The following is a 27,881-nucleotide window of genomic DNA, read 5'->3' as shown; positions in this document are numbered from 1 at the left end:
AATACATTTCACATTTGGTGAGAAAAATCTTTTTCAGTACTTATTTGAACAAACTTAGGATGTTTTAAGGATGAGAGTAATATCTTTAAACTCAATATTAACAAATTCAGATTCATTATCTTTTGTTCTTACCATGTTTTCAGTATTTCATAAAATAGCATGACTGTTTCATCAAGAACTCAACATTCACGCAAACATCTGATTTTCAAAGAGGACAACACGGAAGAGACTCAATTAAGAGTTATCCAAGTTTATTAATATTATTTTTTTAAAACTAATATAAATCCCACAGAATATGATCCTGGTGCCTTTAAGTCAATGAATGCATGGATACCTGCTTAAAGTACTGCATTTCAACACTCCATTCAAAATATCTTTTTTCTTCTTTTTTCATATTCATCAGAGTGGAAATACATGGCCTCAGCGCACTGTCATATTTACTACTATTCTCCTACCTTTTTCTCTCTTGTGCAAGTCTATGCGAGTGAGTTAGTCAACAGTATTAGTGTTTTTCTTTCTGCAGCAGCCAAAATGGACGCTGCTGCTCAACTACAGAGAGACAAAAGGGAGGGTGGATAAAATGGTTTGAAGTGTGAGAACAAACAGTAAATATTAATCCCAAATTGAGCTGTGTATTTCCCTCTGAACACACACACTGGAAATAAAAGTCCACACCACTGCCAGTATCAAATTGACAAAACGATCCCAGGTTGCAGACTAATGTGAAATTTCCTACACATACATGTAGACCTGAGATCTCATCTTACAGAAACCTAGTTAACCGTCACAGGCCTGTCTGCAGGGGAGGAACCCCAACAAAATTAAGAGAAGATTCACAGCAGATCCCAACAATCGTTCAGTTAAGAAAGAACAGTCAAGAGAGGGACGTGACATTCTTTTTCTTGTTCTCTAAAATACATCAGATGGTAGTGATAACGGTGTTTTAGTCAAATGAAGGTGCTGGAGGGAGGTGTAATCGTAGCAAAGCATGTGCATATTCTGGGAGTGAGGTGAACATTGCAGTTTATTTCCACTCTAGAAATACTGGGTGTGCACTAATACAGCAGCTGATCTGTTAACATATTTCCCTAGTTAGGAATGTCTTGATTTACTTAAAAAACATCTTTCACTAACAATCCACATCTTCTAAACATAAACTAATCAATACAATGATTGGTAAAATGAATCCTGCAATGTTTTTTTTTTAACTGGAGGTTGACATTCTATTCTAGTAAAGCAAGGCATTAGGTTTACAGAAATGCATCTTTACTAGAGCAGCTATCCTCACCTGCAAATTGTTAGGCTGTGTTAAGCCCACGTTATATGTGCAAAGAAATGCATTGCAAGGAAACATGCAGAGAAACAAAAACAAAAATGACACTTGAGGAAACAATCAAAAGCTACATAAAAGCTTTATAAATACAATAAAATCTTAAACCCTTAATGGAGACTTCTAGCTGTTGTAGTAATATGTGATAGCTGGCACTCTAGGCTCAATGCTTTTTTGTCAGATATTTTTTATTTTCTCGTAGTGGAGCTGCACAGGTAATTCATGCCATCTTTGGTTGACTGCAGTACTGAAGAGAAAATTAATATGATCTCAAAATAAACTTTCAACAAAAGGGTTGTTAGAAAAACAGCATCAACTCTCAGCAGACAACTGCGCCTCAATGTCCACTCTGCAGATGGGGCACTTCTTATTGGTGAGGAGCCACTGATCCACACAGAGCTGATGGAAGAGGTGCATACATGGTAGGCGTCTGAAGGGAAAACACAAATTTAGTAAAGACTGAATATTGGAAGCCACACATCTGTAATTAAATACATGTCTTTTATCAACTTGCATCTGCTATCATCTGGTGTGCCTCACCATCAGTTGGACACGGTGCGGTCCGTCTGTTCTGTTGATGTTTAACCTGCTGTTTTTGGTCATAATAATGGACTTCCTGATTATCCCTATTATTTGTTTAAACTGGTGATATTTTATAGTTTTATTGTCACCACATCCCATGAAAAGACTAAAACCAACAACGAATGAACAAATAGCTTATTCCTCTGTGTCATAGAGCTCCATTGTTGTCCACAAACCACTGAACTCTATATATTTGTAGCTGTCTTTAAGTAGGAACCCACAGCCTTGGGGATGAGTGCCACACACGGGGTAGGGTAAACAGAGAGTGCTGTGAGACAGTGTAACACATTGTTAGTTTTGGTCTTTTCGTGGGAAATGTTGACATTAAAATATGATCCGCCTTATCCTTAATGAAAATACACGAGTGATCAGGGAAACACTGATGCTTCAAACTGTGTGACTGGATCAGAAATGTGTGAAGCATCAGTGTGACTGGATCAGAAATGTGTAAAACCTCAATTTTATCTGAATATGACCAGAAACATTTAATACATACATATACTCAAAATCATTTAACTCCTTATACATCAGGACTGTAAATAATTTATCAAAAACTTCTGTTTAAAAAAAAAAAAAAAGAAAGAAAGAAAGAAAGAGTAGAACTGGTAAAAACTGAGGCATTACACCAATTATCTCATTTTATACCAACAGAGGGCAGAAAACCCTCTTAAAAAAAACCTGAGTGAGTGCCAAAAATCAATTCCTTGAGGCCGGTAATTTTAAGGCACTCTGGGGTTTTCTGCTGATTACAAGACCTCTGGGTTTTTAAAAATGATATCTCGAGAGACGGTGGTAAAATGGAACAACTACACCTGCCATCCCACATGTCTGTGTTTAAAGGCTCACAGACACACCCTCCTGACAGCATAATTGAACACACTCAAAACTGTGAAAACAAGCCAAGAAAATACCCAGGAGGGCAACCATTTACCTGACGTCCTCCCCCTCCTCCAGTATTGACAGACAGATGGTGCATTTTTCTTCTGTGTCTTCATCTGCCCCCTCATCTTCGTCTTGCTTACCATGCAGCTTTCTCTGTTTGTGAGAAAGGTTTGGACACATGACTTTTGATTTGTAGAATCAATCAGTAAAGCAACCTCAACAGACTCATTACATTTGGTTAATAATCATATTACTCATTATTAATCTGTTAAAAACAATAAACTGCTCTACTAAAACCCTGTGGTAACATTTCAAATACATATATTACATTTCTATAAAAAATATTATATTGCCTATAAAGAGGTAACTAGATTCAGAACAAACATTTCAACAAAAACATTAAATTCCTTTGGGGACAGAGAGAATGGTCATTTTGTCCTGAAAACAGAAAAAAACTTTCTATCTGTTGTCTCTATACTAAACAAATCAAAGTTATTCAAATCAAAGTTATTAGCCGAATTCCCTGGCCCCCAAGACTAATACTAACATCTACTGTACATGTGAGCAGAGACATGTTTCCAAATTGATTTGTTCATTATTTCTCACCGATTCTGGGGTTGCGTGCATATTTTTCCCAATAGATGCCCAAGCTTCAGGGGTTAACTGTTGGTCAATGTCTCTCTCCAACACCTTCTGTATTGGGTGGCAGGGTGTTAGATTGCTTATTTAGATACATTTGGAAACCTCTAAGGAAACTTTTCCCCACCAATGTCTTCACAGCTGCAAATCTCTGGTAAAAGACACTACAGTATTTTCTAAATGTTGGCAAAACATCAGACGTTTGAAATGAGCACAAAAGACCACTGCCCACTCTGTCCCAGAATAAACTGTAACAGAACATGCACAACTACATACAGTATCTACAAAATCCATTGAACACCATATACAGTACATAGCTACACACACTCTCACAGGTCCTCACCTTTTTGTACTTGTGTGGGTAAGTGCACCTCTCTATGGTTCCCTGAGAGGCTCCTCGGTTCACAGTCCCCAATCTTTCCTCTAAATGCAGCAGGTCCTGATGGAAGCAGTACAAACAAACCAACATGAGACTGACAGACACATGCACAGGGGTTTCGCTCTGTACAGAAAGCGATTTCTCTTGTTGTGCAGGAAACGCTGCCCTGTTGGGCAGATGGTTTCTTATTTGTACTCATTCAGCAACACTGGTAATTAAAACAAACAAACAAAAAAAAACAGTCCTCACCTCATAGGTTCTTCCAAAGCCAGTCATTCTAGATGAGATGTACCGAATGTGCGGGTAGGTCACTTCAGATATGCCAGTGTGCTATGAGGGAAAAAGCAAAACACGCACAACACTTTACACCTGGAAAAATGCTTTGTTACACAGACATATTTAGTCCTTCTGAAACACAAGACTGCCATATATTTTTACCAAACAATTTTTGCAGGCCTTATTTGATTTCACAGGCTCCTACACTTCTGGTGAGTGTTCAAAAAAGGAATCATTGGTGGAGTACTTTGACTTTCAGCAATGCCACATTAGTGTATTTGTATGTGCATGTGGATAAATAGCACACCTTCCTCATAAAGAAGGGAATGTGTATGTTTTCCCAGATGGTAACATTTGCTTTACCTATATCCTATAAAAAGAATAGTTGCAAATTCCTAAATTCAAGAACCTCTTTGCAAGATGTACATAGGTATGGTGGTGTTAAAGGAAGATATTGAAGGGATTCAAAAAGTGTTCACATGGCACATGTTATGATGAAGGTCACAGATGTGTCCAAATTTAAACCAATGAACTCTGCCGAGACCGATCATCCAAATTCACTTGCGTATCCTTTGGTTCCACTCCTCTACCCCCTAATTCTTAGCATGCGAGCTGTGATTAACTGTAGATACACTCAAAACATCTGGGAAACTTTCAACAGTACCCTGACTTTTTTGCACTTACATTGATGCCACAGAGAAGAACTAATTACAGAAGACAACTAATGTTTGGTTTTTTGTGGATGACAACAGAGAAAAAAAATAGCAACACTGTGAAAGTGTTGTCTATATTTGCACAGGATCTGACTTAAGGCTTCTGGATTTGTCGAGTGTGCATTTGAAATGCCTGATGAGCCACTATTAATTGCTAATGCATAATTCATGCGGTTCACCAAACCATCCTTGAAATAACTGATGTTATAAATAAGGAGCCAGCACCATTAATCTCAGCAAGACTTCATATAAAAGTGATTCTTTCTCATTTATGCTAATGTATGCATGTGTGCTGTGGGCTTCTCTCACCATGAAGGGAATGGGGAAGTGGTGCAGTCTGGGGGGAGGGTGGTAGTGGGGCAAGTGGGAGTGCAGGTGCCCTGAAGGGTACGGTGCCACAGTCACTCCAGCCTCAATGCCAAGCTCCCTGTTGACAAACACAAACAGCCATTAGTCATCTCTACTAGACCTGAAAGTAAAACCAAGGAACCGTAGAGTCGCATTAAACATTTGTAATATTTGATTAGCTGACATCAAACTTGAGCTGAATTAGGACTAAAACCAACCATCTGCCAAACCTCATTGCTTCTGGTACTGACCATGCCGTTCTCTGCTCAGGCTGGCGAGGGTGGGAAGACATAGTTTGTGGCACGTGGATGTGGTGTCCATGGCCATAGTTGGGGTGCATTCTGTGAGGGTGTGGAGGCGGACGCTCATGTGCCCGTCTGCAAGGAAAGGAAAATGCAAGTTTGACAAGGAGGTGGTTCACGGCTGGAGCTTGTCAGAAACATGAATACTCAGAATACTCACGTGGGGTGCTGCATCATCCTGCGCCTCTGGACCTCCATCCTCTGCAGCATCTCGTGTTGATGGAGCCTCTGTACGGAAGCTCCCAGTGCCGGCATATGGTGTGGCAGGGTCTGGTGGTCCGTTGGCAGGTGCTGGGCCAGTGGGGCACTTGAACTAGGGAGGTGGTGGGTAGACAGAGGAGGGGGAGGGGCAGGGGGCACGGCGTGGCCTGAAGGGTGTGATGGCAGTGGGGGATGAAAGGTGACGGTATGGGGAATGACATAATCGCCTTGTGGAGCAGGCTGAGGTGTAAGTTGGGGGTTCCCATGGGAGTGAGGACAGGCGGAGGAGGGCTGATGATGCAGTGAGCGTGCTAGAGAACCATCTGGATTAGAGGAAAGAGGGGAAAAAAAAGTGCAACATCACTTAACACTTAAGGCTAAAGCTAACAATATTGTCTATTTTTGTTACTGTGAACAAATCCCATGGAAAGGCCAAATCCAACAATGCAAAAGTCTGTCAATACTTTCATTCAGCCCCAAGCCCATTCGTTCTTACTGAGGGCATACATTTTTAAAAAACAGGCCATGGAAATTTTTAAATACATTTTTAAAAAAGGTGAGTATGAACCAAAATAAACTACAGTGCCGATGCTCACTGTAATCCCTTTTTATCATTTTTGGATTCCCAGCTCCCCATTTTTGTCTTTGGTTGAGCATAAATTTTTTTCTTCTACACTATGTTTTGGATAACAGTGGAGTTACATGATACTAAGGATTAAGCTATATCAGACTTTGGCTAAACAGGAAATACTTGTTCATAGGATCATTTCTTTTTTGGTGTTTGTAAATGTGTGGGATTTGTTGACAATAAACTAAATATACAATGTCACCTGACTTATCCTTACAAGGAAAAAAATAAAGTTTAGTTATTTCTATTCTTATGCAACAGTCAAAATGGGAGTGCAAAGATTCTACATTTATACTATATGTCAGTAAACTGAATTTGGCTCATCATGTTACAGATGCTGCTTTTGTAGCAGTATTTTTGTTGTTTTTGGCACAAACCTTCTGCTATCAATACAACAGGTTTCTGGCAAAAACTAAACTGTCTGAGTAGACGACTGTGAGTCATCCATCTATTAAATATTCACTCTTTTTAATTTTAGTTCTTCCTGGTGCAGGCTTCCTTGTTTCTTACCAAGCAGCAGTGAAATGAGGCAAAGGGGCAGGCAAGAGAGGTGAGCATAGCCACCAGCAGCAACTAACTCTCTTACTACATCCACACGAGAAAGCCTTGTCACACTACTTCACTTTCCATACTGAGCTATTCTGAGTAGAATGAGCAATTAACTACTTCTGCCTGGTGCAGCTCCCACAGCACTTGGCACATAAACCATCAGCCTCTTTTAATTACTATTAGCATTAGGTTTTAGGAGTGCAGCTCTCTGCCAATTTTCATAAGTACAGCACTGAAAATGAGTCAGTTTTTCAAATGCAGCTGCAAGGACTTGACTTTATGATTTGAAAAATTCAGAGAAATTAAGCCAGTGGTGGCCAGTGTACTCACAGGAGGGGTGGATGTAATGTCTGCAGGGCTGGGGTTGCGTTTGTGGCTGGGGCTGAGCCACCATGGAGGAGCTGAATGAGTCCACCACAGCTGGCTGGCTGGGCCCAGGGGTGGCCTGGGAAACATAAGCAGGAGGCCGTGAGGTGGAGCCTGGGCAGCATGGGTCAAAGGCTGAGGTACTGCCATGAAAACTAGCCCCGCTGTTGCCACCACTCCGAACACTGCTATTACTCAGGTCCACTGGCAGAGTTTGCTGTGGGAGGAAGGCAGAGACGTTATAGAAATTAGATGATTTAATTTGATGTTAGCATTGAATGAAATCATTAGAAGACAATTTTAAACACTTTAATGCTTCAAATGTATCCACACAGTATTACACTTAAGAAACAATGAAGGAATTTACTAGTCATTGAAGGTCAAATAAATTTGTGCTGTCCTTCCAAATACTCATGTAGGTTATACTGCTATAAAATAGGAGGAAACAAAAATACTGCTATTGTACAACTAGAGCATGTTGGTATTGAATACAATATAGCCTTACCTGGTCATGGTAGTGAGCCGTGTTGTTGCTGCTGCTGCTACTACTGTTGCTGCTGCTGCTGACTCCAGCGCAGGGTGCGGGCAGAGCACTGGGCCGCTCCACGGGGCAGCTGGGCTCTTGAAAGGGCAGGGAGCCCGGGGGCTGCGGTGCTGGGTGATGGACATGGTGGAGGAAGTGGTGAGCATTGCCGTGGCTGTGGCTGTGACCGTGGCTGTGCTGAGAGCCGCTGGTCTGCTGAGCAGATGAGGCCTGCAAGCAGCTTGAATGGGAGTGGCTCAGGGACAGGTGACCAGGAGAGGGGCCTCCACACGGGGAGTGCTGCTGACAGCAGGACGGGAGTCTGGGCATGGCTGTGCCGGCGTTTTCTCCTGCTGTACCTGACAAACCTGGTCTGCTGTCATCTATGAAAGTAAGGTATATGATTAGGAAAAATACAGAATGAGACAGCCAGTTAGACCTATGGTGACATATAACTGCCCAATACAGGCCATTTCACAGTTTAATTTAAGAACATCTTATGTAATATCATCAGTTAAAAGGAAGTAACTTTGACGCTACCTCTGAGCAAAAGAGTTGAAATGAAATGGTCTACAGCAGCTGGTTTCATCATGGCGTTTCCTGTCTTACCCTCTGTGGCTGTACGAGAAGAGCCACTTGGCCTGTGCGTGTGCATACTTTCAGGTATTGAGCCTGGGCAGCTAGTGGAAGGGCCTGGGGCATCATTGAGCTCTGAGGTAGAGGCATGATGGGAAGATGATGACGAGGACGACCTGACTGTTTGAGGGTGAATGCTGCCAGAGGTTGTTGGCACAACTGAAAGATCTGGGGATTAAAAAAATGAAGTGGTACTTTAGACAGAGGAGGAGGTAAAGACGATTAATGAGAATTGTGCTCTGTAGGAAAGATACAGGTATCACTTAAACAGAGTCTATGCATTAACTAGTATTACTACCTAACAGTTGTACGCCTCTGCCAACCAGCCTAGTTGCAGGAAATATGGTCACAATCTCCCTTTATCAGTTAAAGCATTTAATAATGGCCAGAGGAGTCACCATGAAGTTGTCCCTTGACCTTTGACCATTTGGATATATATGTCAACACTTCACCACTTTAGCCAATCAGAGACCAAAATCTAATGAGTTCATCTTTGAGGCCAAGTGAATGTTTGTGCCAAATATGAAGAAATTCCCTTGAGGCAGTACTGAGATATTGCATTCATGAGAATGGGACGGACAGACAGGCGACCTGAAAACATGATGCCTCCGCCTAGCTGTCACCAGAATGGAGGCATAAAAAGAAGAGAAATAAAAAAGCATCCAAAACCCCCTTGCCAAAACAACAGCTAACAGCAAATGTTTCATTTGTGAATATTTCAGAAAAGTCACTACAATTAGTGTAGTCTGGGATCTGACTGTGTTTTGTTTTCCAAATTATCCTATAATCACCGATTTTGTATTACATTAGTTTTCAAACAAATTTACACTAATAATATGACAACATGCAGATGCACCACTTGTTACTTGTAGATTAAAAATGATCACAATTCATATGACCACCTAAAATCCATCTTGACACTTTGTCTGGAAAAGAATGGTCCAAATGTGGACTGTAGCATGTGTGTACTTGTCTGCAGAGGCTTAGCAGCCAAGGAGAAGAGCAGACCTTATTAGCATTCCGGTGTGTGAACTCCATCTGCTTTTCACATTCACAAATTAATTTCCCCTCTTTCTCCTAAGAAATGCAAATACTCTAATACTCAGTGCTCTATAGTTTTGCGACCCCATAATGGGTGTGGGCTGATAAAGAGACACACATTGGACTTAAGTCACACAAGGTCACAAAGCAGCCTTCTTTTACATGAAATTAGGTCCCTGTGTACTGTGAGAAGAAATGCAAATTCAAATACATATGATACTGCTTAAGGTTAATGGGGTTAATGTTAATAGTTAATGCATAACAATACACTTTTTATTCTCAGAACAGGGTGGCTAACTGATGTCTATTAGAGTCCATATTTAAAGCATAATAACAACCCATTGATATTTTACAAGTTGATTTTTTTGCAAGCAAACAACATGGCGCATATTTGTAAAACCACATTTTATGATTGCTGTTAAGTCCTCTATAAATCTCTTATCTCATGTTCACATTGAAAAGTTGTATCTCCTTTCCTTAACACTAATGTCTTGAATTTGACTATATAAATACATGGATTACAACTACATCTGTGAGACTGACAGTTATAAAACACCTCAGAATAAGGATACTTGATAGACTGTCATATCAAAGAGGAACAGTTACTATGATTTTATGAGTAGCTCGCTTAAAGACTTCAAGGTATCACATAACAATACTGTTCACTTTGGTACAGCTGGGAGGAAACAGATAAATTAAAACCTAACCTAACCTAACCTAACCCTAAATTAAAACTATGTTTAGTCATCCTTTAATCAGACATGGTTAAAATGTGCTTGGATGGAGGACTTTTCTAGGCTCGTTCTTACCATCTTCATCAACAGTGAGGTCCACCACCTCCCCAGCATTCTGACGCAGTGGTTGGATGACAGTGGAGAGTCTGTGACGTCCACGTGGCTCCTGGAGGCGATTCTGGGAGCAACTATTAGCCCAAATCCTGCCAATACCCCCCACTGAGCGTGACCTGTAGACATACAGACATTAAAAAACACCTATTACACCAAACTGTAGCACAGCACCAGTAGGAATATCCCCAAAGTTGAGTGAAGCATTTCCTTCACCACAGCCAGACTCTCAAGCTCACATGCAATGTATACTACAATTGCATTTATAGTAATAGAGGCACAAACTAATGAATCTATTTTAAGGCAGCATTTGTGTTTTACATCAGGACATTTAGACAATTATGAACTTAAATTATCCTAACTCAAAAGGACTGCCGCTAAGACTTGTGTGCTCTCTGACATCTCTTTAGGAGGTTTAGTTTAATACAAACTGAAATGGGAACCCAAGCTTAGCTTAATTTTTTTAATTATGAAAGTACATGCATTTGAAGATGCTTTCTGTTGTCTTTTATATCAGAACTGACCAAGTAAAAAAACAAACAAAAAAAACAAAAACAAAAAACTGATTGTGGTCTGTGGCTTTGTCATAAACTACAGATTGCTTGCTCTCTGCCACCGTTCACAACCACCCCACCACTCCCATCTAAACCTAACTATTCTTTCCACATGCTTTCCTTTTTACAACATCTTCCTCAAATGCTCTGTACCTCTCTTACCCTGCCTTCAGCCCTTCCTCTTTTCTTCCTTTTAATTTTCTCTCTCAGAGGCTCCTGTTGCTCTACCCCTTGCTCCCTGAGACTGGAATGAGAGGCCAGGGAATAGTCACATTTCCCCCCACAGTGCCATAAAGCCAGGTGATGAGAGGGGGGAGGGATTAGCCCGAGGGACACGAATAAGAGTACGGGAGTGCCGTAACGCTGGATACCATGAAGCTTTGTGGCTAGGGGATTTCACTGCTGAATCCTGCGGGATTTTTAAAACACACCGGAGCAGAGGGAAAAGGCTGTATATCTGAGTGCCAACAGCACAGGCTTATTAACCACAGCTTCTGATGTGTCAAGCTAAATTATAGACCAGCTCAGTGATTCTTATTGATTAAATCATAGACACATTAGAAATGATCAAGTGATTCAATAAAATCCTTACTCCTTGGAGTGAGGATCTGTTTACATGGATTTCTTGCAGACCAGAGTCACACAGGTAAGGGAGGTTAGGAATTTAAAACTGGCTCTTGGTGTCAGAGTACATGTAACATAATGTTTGTGTCTTTACGTTAGACTTGTGACAGACTAGCAACCAGCGTGGGCGTTACCCTGAGACTCCCCAAATGAATACTGCGATAGACAGTGAACAATCCATGGAATAATTATTGTGTCTGTTTTTCTGTTTTGTTATTCTGCCTTTATAGCATGAGCTCTAAACTAGACTCAGTTCAGTTTATTTTTTAAGGTTTTGTGACTGGTGGTGTTTATATGACAGCATTTCAACAACTTTGGTAACTGAAACAATTAACTTTACAAAAATGTTTGATATCTTGCCACAAAACAAAAGATTATACTAAAAGTGTTAATGCACAAATAATAGAATGTAACCTTACAGACTTGTTAAATTATTGATCTATTCCAGATTATGCAGAGTGCTCAATTAAGAGTTTGGCTTTGACCACATTCCTCAGAAGCGTCTCAACTCAGGAAATGCCTTTCTCTGCTGTTTATGATAAGGGGGATTCCCATTCACTCATATTGTCTGCATCCAATTCAATTTCTTGTGAGAAATGCTGCGCAACAATGAACATGGAATTAAGGAGGAAGCTGATTAACTTTCTTAATTCACAAATAACAAAAGCTAACTGTGTGTGCATGTATACACAAACAGACACACACTTATGACCACCCACAAAACACACAGCAATGAAGGTGTTACGCAGGGGCAGACACATTGTGGTTGTGTTGGGGTCTAATTGGCCAGGCTCCTCAGCTCTGGTCCCAGGGAGCAGGTCTACCCACCAGGGATGAGTTCCTAATTAAGTATACCTGGGATTATTTTGTAAATATATGTTTACCACCATAACCCCCCAGAGTGTGGGAGTGGGGTGGGGGTGGGGTGGGGGGTGACCAAGAGGAAAACAAAGTACATTGTAAACATGAACACTATGGGAATGGGTGGCTTGGCAAAGCTGAGGTTGTGCCAAGCCAACAAGATGTGAGCCACATGCTCCAGGGATCAGAGCAGGACTGAGCACTGTGGTAATGTGGAGTAAACTGCTGGGACTGCTGGGATGATACTGAGGAGTGGAGGAGTCTGGGAGTTAAAGGGGAGGAGATTATACAAGGCAGGAATAGCACTGTGGAGGAATAGTAAACAATTGTAGTAGTAGTAGTAGTAGTAAACAATTTGAGGCATCAAGCTTTACATGGAAGAAAGTATTGAGTTTGTCTTCACAATTAAGGATACTATGGCATCACTTTCTAACTCTCAGCACTGAGTAGAGAACTTTGTGAGCACTGAATAGCACTTATCCCTTTCTCTAATATAAAGAAAATACAGAGCAGCATGCCAGCCCTTCATGCTGACACAGTGCATTTTGCTTTGGATTATCGATGTGAAAACACAAAGAGATATATACACTTATGAGCAGAAACATTATGACAACCTCTGCCTAATATGCTGTTGGTCTTTCCCTTGCCACCAAAACAATTAGGACCTGCTGAGGCATGGACTCTACAAGACATTTAAAGCTGCCCTGTGGTACCTGGCACCAAGACGTTAGCAACAGATCCTTCAAGTCCTCTATATTGTGAGGTTGACCTGCTGCGGCTCAGACCTGAACCAGCACATCTCCCAACACCCTGTCACTGATTCATGGCTTGTCCCTCCTCAAACTGCTGTTGCCAAGTACTCACTACTGCTCACCAGGAGCCCCCAAAAGAGCCTTGCAGTTTCGGACATGCTCCGACTTACTTGTCTGATCATAATGATTTGGCCCTCATCAAAGTCTACTACAAGACCCAGCGGCTCACTTTTTGTCTAATATATCTTAAAAGTTTACTTGCACCGCTGTTACAAGATAATCAACGTTAATATCTTCATCTGTGAGTGGTCATAATGTCTTGGTTTGATATTATATCACCCAGCTGTCAGTCAGCAACAATTGTAAAACTTTCTCTCAAATTTACTTTTACTTGGTGACACAGACCATAATTGGCTGGACATTCTGTAACACACAAGATTTTTTTTTTCAAGATATATTTAAAATATATATAAATCATTTATAAAGGTAGAGGGTTCAAAAATGATAATGATATAAGGAAAATGTGAGAGGTTACAACAGTCATCATGTTTTGTTCTAAGTTAAATTTGGGTAAGTGGACTTTAAGCTATCTCAAATACGGGTACAACATTATCATTTTAAACAACAGAATCTACACTGGATTCATGATGACAATATGTGTTGAAGTTAAAGAAACTCTAATGACATTCAGAAAGTTCTGTGATCCTACTACTGCATGTCCTCAGCTGAGCTGCAGAATCAGGGCAGAGACCGATCAAGGTCTTTTTAAATTGATCCATATCAGCTATGTAATCCTTGTTCATTGTGTCTCACTGCGCTCTGGGTACAGCAGCTGCCAAACATGCCCCACAGTGCGCTGTTAAAACACTGGAATGTTCTACTAATGCAAGTGAATGAAGTGTGGAGGGGGAACAAATAAATAACAGCCAAAAGTTGACATTAAAAATTCTGACAGTGAGGGTGTGTCACTGAACAATGTGAGAAGAGCAGGTTTGGATTAAAAATAATGGTCTTAGCCTGATTTCAGTAACATTTTGCACAATGCCCCTAAATTGCTTTTGGTTGAAAACTGCATTTGAACTTCCACATTTTGTACAAGCTGGGAATGAAGAGAGGCTGTCCAAATCCTGCCCAAGCCTTTGTGCCTTTTCATTATGATAATTACCTTTAGACACATACAAAATACCATGAAAAGAAAAGCTTTATTTGTTTATGTTAATGTTAAGGGATTTTTATTTAATCAAAGTAAGCCTGTGCGACTATGAGTGCATTGTGAAGCTAGTTTACACAGGAGAATGTAAATACCACTTTAACCATGGTATTTGCACATGGTCAAAATTTAATCAATGGGATCAGAAGCAACCAAACAAACAACTAACTAGTAAATAAGAAATACTTGATGAAGACATCCTTAAACACTGCCAATAACAAAGCCAGGGCCATGAGTACAGTATGTATGTGATTGTGGGTGTTTGCATGTACTGTGCCACTGCCACTGTTCAGACATGGCATTAACATCCGTCTCGGGTGAACCAATCACAAGTGGACAGCTCTGAGTACAGGTGGGAACACAACCCAGACACATTGAAAACGCAACTGAGATGCATGGAGAGCACATTTGAGACCCGATCACTCAGACCCCATTCGGACGTTGTCTAGGCCACATGTGGCCACATTTCTTTTTAGCAATGTGAATGCAAATGCATTCTGGGCCACACTGAAGGACCGCCTACTCTACTGACGATCTCTGCCACAGTCTAATTAGTCCCAACAGCTTCATAATGGACTGAAAAAATTTTACTATTCCAAATGGCTAAAACCGTCTTTCATCGTAGAGCTGTGTGCAGTGTAATGATTTGCTCAGCCCCTCCTTGCCCCGCTACCTCTATCTCTGTCTCTTTCTCAAACTCACTGACAACGAACCCATCTGTCACAGTCGGATTGGCTAAAAACAATAACTCATGCATGTTTGTTTGTATATAAAGCTGCAAAGTGAGATCCGATCACAAGTGGTCACTCGAATTGCATGTGGAGACGCATTTTAATACCAGGTGTGAACTGATGTGCTTAGAGCTATCACCTTGTGATCAGCTCACCCAAGACGCATGTTAATGCCAGGTCTGAACAGAGCCAGCGTTGACATAAACGACACACAAACTCACATTCACAAACTGGCCCACTGGCAGTGTAAACAAGGATTTCTGTTGGCCTTTGATTCTCCGCCCTCCTGCTCCACTGCTGCCCATCCCCCCCCAGTCAGTGAGGCTCATCTCTACATTCTCTAGTGAGCCAGGACATCTTTGAAAGTCAGGAAAATGGGCGGATTAGACAAGCTATGGTATTTCTAGGTTGGTGGAAACAGTTCTGGGAACTATTTTCAGATATTACTGACACATTAATATAAAGTGAACAGAGAGGGAAAGATACTGTTAGAGGAGAGCTACAAAAAGGGAAACAGAAAGAGGTTAACACAGAGGCAGAGGTTTGTGAATTGAACTGATTAATTACCTTCATAAGAAATTAGGGAAGTGTTGAGACAGTAAGTCACATTATGACAACGCCGAAAGAAGATTCTCAATGGGGTGAGGAAAATGGAAGTAGATTGTGGTAGGACATATCTTTTGCAAATGTATTGCTCTCACACTGTAAATATTTAGCATTTCCTCTGAGAACTACAGGCCCATGTTCCAATTCATCCACTCATTAAGCGTCCTGTATGTTTCTTAAAGCCAAGGCAGAATGCCCTTATCAGCTGCCCTCTTTAACCAATTTCTTTAAAAAGGTTCATACCAGTTACAGATGGTACTATGTAGTTTTAGATAGATGATATGGTGTTGACTATTTGTTCTGGTGTAGAATGGATATTAATTGTCACAAGTCACATTACACAAACTACAGTTAAAATGTTCCAAGATGTGACGAAACGTTTGCCATCGGGATTCCAGGCCACACTGGTCAGACTGTCTTCATAGGACTGGGACATCTTGGTCAAGTTAAAAATGTTCACATTTAATCACATAAGCTGTCACTTTATGAGTTACTCACATGATTTAATCAGAAAATCTATACATTTTATGTGTGATGATTTCTAGAAAGAGTTAACAGGAGCACTGCACAGGTCCCTTCAGAGTTAATTCCTTTCACTAATGTGAAGAACTAGGCATGCAGCTCCATGATGTCTGCGGTCTCTGGGCAATCGAAGCAGAGCTATGGAATCTTATGTAAAGCAGATCCAGTGGAGCACTACACCGCACCCCTCGCTGTGCTCTTTCATCTAAAGAACTATACATATCCTTTAATGCTCGCAATCAGCAATCTGCACTTACTCCTTTCCATACTTGTGTCATAATGTCACAATTTTTATGCACCTGTAAGCAAATACTTGGGTTAAGGTTTTACACCAGAGTATCCATGTGGACATTAATATACAGGAATGGTTAGAATGGCAGAAGATTACAATTTACCATTTTTGTCTTACCCTGAAAGTAAAAGGTCTAAAAGCACAAAGTGTGAACATCTCTGCTCTTTTAGAGTAAGCAACTTCAAGAAAAACAGCGGTGAAAGAAGAAAGACGTCACATACAGCTGTCAACTCTTTAATATACAGACACAGTGTACCTTCACAGTGTAAAATTATATCATCCACTTCTCAGTTGTTTGTTGCAAACACTCATCAGTTTGACTGAATATTGCTACATACACTGTTTCCGTTTGTTGCTTGCTCATGTGCAATCAAAAGACTCACAAGCACATAAACCCATAACACCAACTCTCACCCCTGTATTTCCCCAAGACAGTCCTGTGCACTGGTGCTCGGTGATGAGCGATATGTGAGTATTACTCAATGAAGAGAGGGCATCCAAGTTCACATATAGCACCAACAGCAGTCATTAGCTGTAAAACTCTTTCAACTTACTGATTCATAAAAGCAAAAAGACATAAGACTGCCCCAATAAGCAACACATAAACGGCACTACCAATATGAAATTGCAGTATAGGGAATCCGGGTTCATCTTGCTCTCAAGAAAGGAGAACAACACCACATGACCAGTCATGCAAAAGATACCGATGGAAAGCTTGTCCTCAGCCCCAGGTTTCAATAGATCTGATTACACACAAGTGAAAAATGAAGTGAAGTCACATGATCGAGTGATATCTTCTTATTAAAGGTGAGTTTAGCTCCTAATTTTCAGTCTAGTCTTAGTACCCTGTTTAGTGTCTAAACTCTTATACTCTATATCTGAGCCACAGTCCAACCTATACTTCCCGAGGGGAAGTCATATCATCAAATATGCAACTTCAAAGCTTGCTGAAAAAGCTGAGGTTCCTACCTGAAACCATCTCCGACTGTGACAATCTCCACCTCGCTGTCTGTTGAGGTGACGTTGATCTCCTCACTTGCAGGGACAGCAGGTGCTGGAGCTGGAGTTGCCTCAATCACCACCACATCCTCATCTAGAGCACCTGAACACATCAGGGGAAGTTAGTATAGTTTTGACATACACCATACAATTTGAAAAAAGGTAAAAAAAGTACAATAAAATAAGTTTTAATAAATGTTTTCATAAAATTTACAGAAATATATGTACTTGAAATGAAATTTTCATTTTTAGCTACTCCTTGCTTTATTTTGACACTTTGCTCAATCAGAAATATTACAATTAAAGTTGGGTGAATAGTTTCTGATAAGTATACACAAACTAATATTTCTCCAATAGCAGTATCATCAGGCTAACAGTTCAATGCTGGGCACGTGAGAAATATAGGTCAGCAGTGATTAACTTTGCATAGAGATAGTCTTTCTTCCTTCACCTTTCACAAATCTGCCCAGTGAATGGTTACCTATGCAACAGATCTTACTCCATCTCTACCTGCTCTCTGCCCATGAGAAACCCCTCAGGTGTGTTTACCAAGAGTCAGCAGTCACAATGAAAGATCAGAAAGGTGAAAGTAAAGTGTAGGGTTTTTTCTCAATCACAACAATTAATGTTCATTTTCATATTAAAAAGGGTTACAACATTCAAAGACTTAAGCATCAAAATGCATATTCATACTAGTGTTTTCAATTTTATGTATTCCACATTTTAAAAACAGACATGATGTCTTATGTACAGTGTTGTGCAAAAGTTTTAGGTGCTTTAGATGATCTGGTCGGTCCCACATTCATTCTGCAGCATCACAACAACCCCAGACATACAGTGAGATTCATAAAGAACTATCTTCAGCAACAAGAAGAACAAGGAGTCCTGCAACAGATGGTCTGGCCACCACAGAGCTCTGATCTCAACATCACTGGGTCCATTGGGGATTACATGAAGAGACAGAAGACACTGAGACAGCCTGAATTTACAGAAGAACTGTTGGAAGTTGTCCAATAACCTACCTGCCAAGTACCATGAAAAACTGTGCACAAGTGTTCCTAGGAGAATCAGAGTTGTTTTAAAAGGTAAAGGATGGTCTTTTTAAAACTTAAAACTATAAAAAAGTTTTCATAGCATTATTTCTGAAAGCTTCCTCACTTTTCTTTTAGTGCCTGAAACTTTTACTGAGCTGTATATTTCAGCATTAATTTGACCTATGAAGATCACCGTCAATGCCTCATCTTCAAGAGTCCTGTGTGTGTATTAATGTCATTCACATCATAAACAATGAACCCAGTTCATCACAGGCACAACTCAAACAAATTCGTCATAGCTAATTTGAGACAAATGCACCATTCTTCTCAGCCTTCTTAACGGAGACTTTGCCTTTGCCACATGAGGGCAATGCCTCCTCAAATATAACTGAACACACAGCTTTATCTCTGGGTTGATTTTAGGGTTAAGGTCAGATATAAATCTATAATTTTAGCCCTCACCAGTGATGAAGATAATGCACAGCAGCATGTAGTCTCAGAAAATATGTTTCTGTGTGTTTACAGTCTCATGCCTGTTTCTAATTATTGTCACAATTTCTCAGTGTAAGTGAGAGTTGCTGACTCATGCATCTGGTGTATGAGTCAAAGTTACATTCTGAAGCTCTCTGTGTAAATCTCACGCCAAACCTTTCTGGTAGATAGCAAATGTTAACTATATCATTGTCAACCTAAATTCTAAATTTGTATGTCAACCTATAAGAACTGATTTTGTTACACCTGTGTATTGCTAACAATATGGTGACTGAGCAAAGCCTTACCACATTCAGTCACTATTTGGTAGGGTTTGGTAGGTTTCAACTGAAATTGAGCAGAGAATTTAATGCACTGCAGTCTGTGAAAGCTAGTTAAGGGGTTTTAAAATCACAGATAGAAGGCATTTTTAAGTAACTGCTACATTACTTATATGAATTAGTAACAACAGTTACTTGTGCAAGTTTAATGCTTCAGTAGTGCAGAGTGTGCTTTGACTAAGTGACTTGTCATACTAGTGAAGTCCATAAATTCCCTCCGAGATTTCTATTCCAATGTCTCCTGAGAACTGCTGCTTAGCACCCTCTGCAAGTCTAGCTGTGTGGCACTCAGGTGAAGCCTTCATGTGCTTACACAAACAACAACACCTTTCAAGTTGGTAGAGAACTGTAACCAATATGTGCAGTGTTGGGTTAGGTAAACAACACCTACTACTTCTATTCCTATTATGACTGTACAACAGAATCTGGAATTAATATTTTTAAAAGCACATGTACTCGCTCAAGTCAGTAACTTGATCAGTTGGTAGCAAGGGGACATGTAATAGGTTTGAGTTAACAAATTTATAGAATTTCTATTATATATAAAACAACAATCCAGCTGGGACCTCCATTCAAATTTGTTGTGGAGTCACATCTTCATATATGCTGTTGAATTTAGGTTAGAAATTGGACTAACCTGTTTCCTGGCTATATCATACACCTATCTGATGAAGGCAGGTTTCATCACTTGCCTCCTTGCTTTCCTCTGCCGTAAACACATGCCTTGTTTTCCCCTGCGAGACCTGCTGTTTCTATGCCAAGGCCACCCCTCAACACTGTCTGAGATTTCTCCCACCTGCCTCCCACCATAGAGGCACAACAAATAACTTTCCATTCTCCCCTAGGGCCACAGCAGCAGAAATATTGCTGAGGCTAAATGGCTACATGAGGAAAACAGTGAGCCACACTAAAGGTGGGGCTTTTCACAGCATGTACTGACTCCTTTTGTAAATACTAAAAACATTTCAGATCAGAAAGTAGAAGGTGCCCTTGATAATATGCGCACTGGGCTGTGCTACTTTGCTGAGAATAAGAGCAGAAAGTGATGGTTTAGATTTAGAAGCTGTGTAAACCTGTTGTTCCAACAGGTACAGAGGACAACGCTTTCCATTACAGCCTGCCAGGTGTGGGGCCCTGAGAAGCCCAGGGGAGCAGCTATTCCTTTATCATTGGTGCAGCCATTGTAAAAACATACAGACAATATTCCTATACATGTTACAACATTTATCATGTTTATGGAAAGCTCAAAAGCATTAATATGGTTTATTACATTTTTCACCAAGGTTTTTTTGTTTTTCGTAGACCTGGGACACACAGAAGCTGTAGGTTGCCATGTAAAGTGGAGGGCAAGAGCCATTTGTGAGTGCATTTTCACTCCTGACAAACACTATGCACGATGGGTCCTCTGTTTATAGGGGTGGGAATTTTTAGCAATCTCATGATTCTGATTTTTGGTGTCATAATTTGATTCAGAAATGGTTCTCAATTCAAAAAGATTCGTTATTCAATAACAAAAATGGTTGGGCACTATATTTTGATTCATACTCCAGTGAGCTGGGTGCCAAACCATTGACACTACCCCCTGAGCTGGAAGTTGTTAAGTTAACTGCATTTACTTGAAAGTATCTTACAGTTTTCTTTCTGTATGAGAATAATGAAATTAGAGTGTAATTTACTGAACATTCCTGGTTAAATGTTTTTTGTAAAAATAGAAGTTAGTGTTTGTGCTCTGGAGTATCCTGGGGAAGAGTAAAGGGGAAAAGGAGCTTATTAAGGAGGAAGTAGAGAAAAAGCAGACAGCTCCGTCTTGTTGTTAACATGATGTCTCCAGCAGAGGAGAACAGCTTCTCTGTCACAGCTTTAGTGCTGGGGAAAGCCACCATCATCATGCAAAACCCTATACGGGTGCAGGGCTTTTCAAATGAAACACTTTGAAGATGAACTACAAGATTACTCTAATATGTGCACTCTGTATGCCATCTGGGTGCTGTACTGTGCTGTGGCAGTTTAAGCTCCACCTCTTTTAACTTATCGAAATAACGTTTGTGGGGATGGGCATAGTTGGCATGCAGCTGAGAGAGAGAGAGAGAGAGAGAGAGAGAGAGAGAGAGAGAGAGAGAGATGGTTTATTAGAGCAGTGCCAGGTGAGTTGATTGATCGGCTGCTGCCTGTTACCTAATCATACTCTTCCTTTAAATTCAGTAGCATGCTGGACCACAGATGATTGCCCCACACACACACGCAGACGCAGACACAGTGTGTGTGTGCAGAGGTCACAAAAAAAGACATTCTTATAGAGTAAATCGTGTGGTCAGTGTATGTGTTGGGGGAAACTTACTGAGGCAGCGATACATGCTGTTATTAAAAAATGATTTTTGGTATTTCTAAATAGAATTGCAGGGAATAAGAATCTCAATTCTGATATGAATAATTTTGTTTTTGTTTACTTCCCCTTTACTTCACTGGGTGAGAGCCAAAATAAATTACCTGGTGGAGAATCAAAACCTGTAGACTCTTGATCCTGCTTCAGTAAACACACATTGAGTGAGACAGTTTACAATCATCACACTTCTGCTATTGCCAGTTAATTCCTTTTTGTGCAAGTGGGGGGAACTGGAAGTCTAAGGTTTGACAAATTGTGACAATACATGCCTATTTAGGTCATTTAACATTTTAAAAATACATCACACTAACATGTTTTTTTCTGATAAAACAAAAGTCAAGCTCTCACTGAAAGTGTGGACCTGTTCTCCAGCAGCAGCCATTCTGTTTTTCTTTTCTGCTATTCAGTGCATACTAATTCACATTGCATGAATGTACTTCAAATCAAATGTACATCAAAAGAGGTGAATTAATGCTGGATAGTCTTTTTTTCTGCCACATTAGAGATCCAGAATCATCTGAGCTTTAGGCGACATCATCCCCGTTATAATGTTTCAACTGTGCAAAAAACAAATGATACACATTTTATGCCCACACCGTGTGTACCATAATGCCTGTTGATATTTATAAAACCATGTTGTCTAATGACATTTAACAAGGCCCTGACATACTATATAAACCCTCTAAATTTTCTCTTACTGATGGGTTATCAATAAAATAAGACGTACAAATACATTTAAGCTACTCTAACGTGAATGTTGAAAGTCCAAACATAGAAACACAGTGTTATATTGATCACACTGCAACAACACAGTCTATTTTGTAAGCCTTCCCTGTTGGTTTAAAATGCTTTTAACCATATGATATAGCCTGTTTGAACATACCTCATGCTGTAAAACAACATATGTTAGAAACAATACAGAGATTACAATGCAACACAAAGATACAACTTGTACCAGAGTGAGGGTCTGTAATTACCTGTAGCAACAGTCGCACTGTTGGGCTGGCTGCTGGTACTGCTGACATCTACATACAGCTCATCTTCTGCTTCAGTAGAAGAGGGGGAGGACGAGTCACTACTCAGCTCCTCACTGGAACTACTGGTGCTATGGAATAGAGCATACTTCCTACGTGCAATCACTTCACGTTTCTTCCTCTGCAGTAATAGTCGCTCCTTTTGCTTCTGAGTCCGCTGACCCCCTCCAGGAGTTGTTTTCACAAAGCGTTTCCTATGCAGAGGCCGTCGGCTGCTCAGACACGGCCGCTTCAGAAGCACTGGCTCAGCCTCAGACCGCACCCACTTATGAGAGCGATTCCCCCTAGTTCGACCGAGAACAGGGCGCAGGCCATGTCCAGTAGCTCCTCCTGTTGTCAGGGCAGGAGCTTTATGTTGGCCCCCTGTTGCTCCAGCTTCCCCTTCGTCCTCAGAGCTGAGAGTGTCCGAGTCCCCGAATCGCAGGCTAGAGGAAGGGGATGAAGCACAGTCACTAAAAGAGGACTCATGATTATGTTCATCCTCACTGGGGTGCTGTAAAAGTTCTACCCTTGGACGCTGAGGGGTCAGTGAACTCTCACTGATTTGGTCCTCCTTCAGCGAGCAGTCTGATGGCCCTGCCTGTTGGCCTTTTCTTTTTCTGCGTCCAGGAAGGCTCCGTTCTGAGTCTCTGTGTGTGCCCGTGTCCCTCAGCGGCCGATGCCTGGACTCACACAGGGTTTCAAATTCACTGCCTGCCTTTCCAATCACCTCCATGTTGCTAGGGAAGCTCTTGGCTGCGTCCACTGGCTCTGGGTTAACCAGTGGCTCCTTCAGATGCTCCTGCCTGCTGGGAGCCTCAGATGGCACCTCACTCTTCATGGTGGCAGGTCTATCCACACAAAGGACGAAGGACAGATCAATATGTCAGTGACAGAATTAAGACCTTTCAAGGGTCCTGGAATATCAAGACTCAAGAATCAATTTCACAGCAAAAAGAAAAAGAAAAAAATGTTCAAATCTAAAAATGGGCCTGATGATAATCTAAAAACATTCTATGTTGAAATTCATCCATGAAATGTAATGCTGAAATAAGTAAATAAATTAAAATCAAGTTACCAATTGTCCATTTAAATATCAGTGATAAATTCAGGAAGCCTGTTAAGATCAACTTGACAGCATAGCGTAAATCAGACAATCTGACCAAATTTCTTTGATCAGTGGACAGAGCTAGTTAACAGCCTGGTAAGAAATGTATAGATAATGCATAAAAGGGGGTCATGAAAGAAGGAGAATAATCAGTAAATAAATGATTACATGAAAAAAGTCTATAAAATGTCATCTATCTTACATTTTTTGTCCAGATCCATGTTATTTTATTTTTCCATCAGGCAGTTAATGAGATGAGATAGTTGTAGTTCTCATTATTCTGTCTGCACTAATTTGTTCAACACTTTAGAAAAGAGCTGACAATGCAACTCATATCTCATATTTTACTGACCAATAAACATCACACAAAGCTAAAATAAAAATAAAAACATTAATATGACTGTAACATTCTGTTTGTTACTATAAATCAACAGAGTGTGACCCAAGGCTGCTGAGTAAAGATAGAAAATAAATACCCACTGACTGAGTCAAAAGTAAAAGGCTGAGTCAATACTGATGTGTTTTATTGTGGATTCCAGGCAATGCATGAATCAGACTGAACACAAATGGGGTCTCAAAAGGGAATATCCACCATGAACAGTGATTCTCATGTTTATGTCAAGACACTGGGACAGTCATCTATATAATGTGTGCACCAACAAGTGACTAACTAGAGAAAGACTCTTTAAGTAGGTTTCAGTGCAAAGATTTTCACAGTGGTGGAAGATCTCCCAGAGCAACACTAAATTCCTGCATTGCCAAATACCATTTAGGCTGCTTCATAATTATGAAACAAAAAGTTTGTGTCCATGTTAAGACTCCATGTGTATTTTCAGAAGGCACATGGCTGATGCACGCTTTTCCAGCCAACGGTGGTGTTAGGATTGACAAGGGTTTCAATATGAAGGAACTGGTATTTCCAAATTGGCAGAAATAATCAAAGTCTCTGTGCCCGCAACTGTCAATAAAACTGAAAGCCCTTTTAATGCAATACTAATTTACTGATTACTGACTGCTGCTTTTAAGAAACTGTGCAATTTTGTTGCATGTACTCCTCAGTTACACTGATACCATGATTTAAAGTAGATGGCCTTCTTGCAATATATCACATATACAACAACAATTCATTTGGGCAAGATATCGTATTGTTGTACATTTGGAAACAAGAATGAAATATAATAAGAGGGATTTGTTTTCCACATGTGGTGTACCTGGATTGAAAAGGATTATAGCACACCAAAGATCCATAATAGATCAGGCTTTATATGGCTAATAATAATAATGATAATTCATTAAAAGATCCTTAAAAAGATGTACCCCAATACTGATCCAACAGACATCCCAACTGTGTATTTTGGGCAACAAACACACACACACACAGTGTTCATGCAATTGCAAATAGTACAAATGATTTCAAAAAATTCTAAAGCAGACACATTAAATTTGATCACTCCTAGATGGAGTTATCAAAATTTTTGTGGCTATCTCTATAGCAGATACCATTGTGTCATTAATCACACAGGGTGCTGCATGTTCACTGAATGCACTTTGTTTTTTGGCAAACAGTCACTTAACGTTAGTGACAGTGTAAAGAAAATGACACAAGGACAGGCTTATGCACTATAAGCACGTAGTGATACCACACACAGCAACAAGCTGACCACACTTCTTGATTTGATGATAAGAAAAGAAAATCATGGTATTACTACTTCAGCAGCTGATTTAGGAACATATTGTACTGGTCCTTTGCATGAAGCCATCTGGAAGTACATGTGATGTAACACAACATAAGAAAATAAAACCAATGCTTTGCCAGTAGTGTCCACATTGTTTGCTGAGACTACACATTTAGCAAACAAGAAGACACATTAAGGAACTTGGATGTCTTGCTTCCTAGTTCTGCTTTGAAAAAAACACCTAAAGAGTGTCAAAATCCACATGTATTTGATCTGCATTAAAATAAAACTTCTTATAAACAAAGCCTGAATGCCAAACATGGTGGAAACTTGAACATGCAACTACTGTGCTGAAGATAATTTTAAAACATTGTATTCCTTTGCAGAGGAGCTCAGTTGTTTACAAATTCAAGACTCATATGGTGTCCTTCAGACACAGGAGACAGTTGCGTTCACTTTCGATCCCTCACTGTCTCAGTAAAAAATGTAACAACAACATTCCTGGTAGTGTTTGCTGCAGGTTAACTGTAGTGGACTTCATTAGATTGTACAGGTGTGCATGATGTTCCTGTAAGTTGCAATGCATTTCATTTGCTAACAGGGTGGGGGGAAAAAAACACACAGATTAATGCCACTGCATTCCTAATTCACTGCTTATTTCATAAGGAGCTAGTTTTCATTTAACTTTTGTGAAACAGGGCTTTTGAGGCTGATGTTGCCAATTTAGTGAAACTGAATTTAGTGAGTCTGCTATTAATAACACTTGCTATAATGCTCTTTCTGCTTTTACATACAACTCACTGACGAGTGAGAGTACTTCAGATGCCACAGAGAAAGCTGCGCAATGACATACATGAGGACAGGGGCCTCAGAGGACAGCCCTGAAAGAAAAAAAAAATCTCCACACATCAAGCCTGAATAATACAGATTTCTCATAAAGAGGGTCGAACAAGGATAAGCGACAGATAATGCAGCTACGACCGACTGAACCACTCGATACAACTTTTATAAGAAAATATATGGTGTAACAGGAATGGAAACCAGTTTAAGATGTACGACTGAGCAAGGACTGCTGAGCTGCTGCTGCTAACGATGCCCACTGTGCTTTCTGTCTGTGAAACGAGCACCAACCACTCTGATTAGGCCAGCAAAAACAGAGCTTCGTAGATTTATTTACCTTGACAATGTCGAGCCTAAAACTGAGGCTAAGCATAGTTTCTACAACGCTTAACAATTACAATCAGCTGCTGTCTGTCTGTCTGTCTGTCTGTGTCCCACAAACGCTGCTGGTGTGACTAAGACCAGATAAAACTCATGTTAAGGCAGAAGCACTTAAATATGAACATCCAGTGTTAGAAACTTGAGTTACAGTTATTTCCATAACGAAAAAAGAGAAACCAAAGTGGACGGCTAGCCAACTAGCCTGACACATTACTACAGACAGAAGACAACAAAGACAACACGTACCTGGGTCTAAGTCCTTTTTTCAAAATGTGTCACCGTCCTTTTTCAAACATGTGAGGTTAGATCCTGTAGGAAACAATGACAGGCGTTGAAAGCGGACAGTGATCCTAATGTTAGCCGTAGCTGCAACTAGACAGGCCTATGCATGAATCGCAGTCCGAGGACGTTAGTGGCCCGGAGAGAGAAACTGACAACACAGTCCTGAGCTGAGTCGAGAGGCAAAATCGAAGGCAACGGGCCCTGGGTAGCTACGAGCTAGGCTAACGTAAAGGCTAGCTCCACTTCACCCATCAAATACCCGATTATACTCAGCCATTTTGACTCGCACATCAATCCTGTCGACTCTTAAAAAGCACCACGACTTCTCTATCACATTCGTATTTGACAAGATAGAAATGTCTCACTATTAGCCCTCGACGAAGTTCCCATTCCTGCCTTCCGAGGCATCCGCTGTTGTTTACTCGGCAGGTCGTCTGCTCGCTGGCTTCGGCTCTCGGCTGGAGAAAATACAGTCTTTACCCTGAGCGCCGCAAGGGGGCGCGACTCCGCTGTCAACTATCTGCTACTTTACGACACTTTGCGACAGCTTGACTTTATTCCTCTCAAGGCAAAAGGTTTGGGGGAAAAAAAACCCACCCCAATATTTTCTCCTCGTCTTGTTCCTAGAGCTCACAAGACACGCCGTGTGATTTCAGCACTGCACTCCTGTGTCACTGGTGATGATGGGAATTGATGCATCATTGTTTTGCATGTTTCACCTCTCATCCATTATTTCAAATCCTAGCGCGCCCACTAGTGGATTTAGGTTGGATGCATGGAAATAAAAGAGGAGCCCTGGATAAACCCTGACACATCATTCTCAAGAAATGTGTGATTGGCTGGAGGAAGTGTTACACACCAGTGTATATGCTGCAATTAAAGTATGTTTTAAAGTCTGTATTAAAGACCTGCAGTCAAAATCCTACTCAAGTCAAAGTATTATCAGCTCGATTTACTTTGA

At 40.6% G+C, this 27,881-nt stretch overlaps 1 protein-coding gene across 6 annotated transcripts; it reads right to left on the bottom strand.

The window, feature by feature from the left end:
* Positions 1–234: 234 nt before the first annotated feature.
* On the bottom strand, positions 235–27,423 carry rnf111 (ring finger protein 111). Of its 6 annotated transcripts, none has more exons than XM_071488574.1 (16): positions 27,286–27,408; positions 26,885–26,947; positions 22,598–23,484; positions 17,362–17,494; positions 10,205–10,359; positions 8,259–8,522; positions 7,701–8,101; positions 7,160–7,412; positions 5,612–5,975; positions 5,401–5,526; positions 5,111–5,228; positions 4,062–4,142; positions 3,777–3,872; positions 3,401–3,487; positions 2,844–2,947; positions 235–1,760 (listed from the first exon to the last, which is right to left on the bottom strand). In XM_071488574.1, the coding sequence occupies exons 3-16, from the start codon at positions 23,472–23,474 to the stop codon at positions 1,643–1,645; spliced, it is 3,177 nt and encodes a 1,058-aa protein (XP_071344675.1). In that variant the 5' UTR covers positions 23,475–23,484; positions 26,885–26,947; positions 27,286–27,408; the 3' UTR covers positions 235–1,642. The 6 variants fall into 6 exon arrangements, with proteins under 6 accessions (XP_071344675.1, XP_071344677.1, XP_071344676.1 ...); XM_071488576.1 differs by having other exon boundaries at positions 8,328–8,522; XM_071488575.1 differs by lacking the exon at positions 26,885–26,947 and having other exon boundaries at positions 27,286–27,423.
* Positions 27,424–27,881: the final 458 nt, after the last annotated feature.

The sequence above is a fragment of the Trachinotus anak genome, unplaced genomic scaffold, assembly GCF_046630095.1.
Source record: "Trachinotus anak isolate AG129_WGS33_773 ecotype Australia unplaced genomic scaffold, CSIRO_AGI_Tana_v1 ptg000011l, whole genome shotgun sequence".
Taxonomy (NCBI): Eukaryota; Metazoa; Chordata; class Actinopteri; order Carangiformes; family Carangidae; genus Trachinotus; species Trachinotus anak.
Note: the sequence above shows the minus strand (reverse complement) of the source record. Positions and strands in the feature narration are given on the sequence as shown.

Coding starts and splice junctions, on each gene's coding strand:
- rnf111 (XM_071488575.1), bottom strand. CDS start 23,474: ATGAAGAGTGAGGTGCCATCTGAGGCTCCCAGCAGGCAGGAGCATCTG. Junction 8,102..8,258: donor TTCAACTCTTTTGCTCAGAG/GTAGCGTCAAAG, acceptor TTACTTTCATAG/ATGACAGCAGACCAGGTTTG. Junction 3,488..3,776: donor ACCCACACAAGTACAAAAAG/GTGAGGACCTGT, acceptor CACCCAATACAG/AAGGTGTTGGAGAGAGACAT.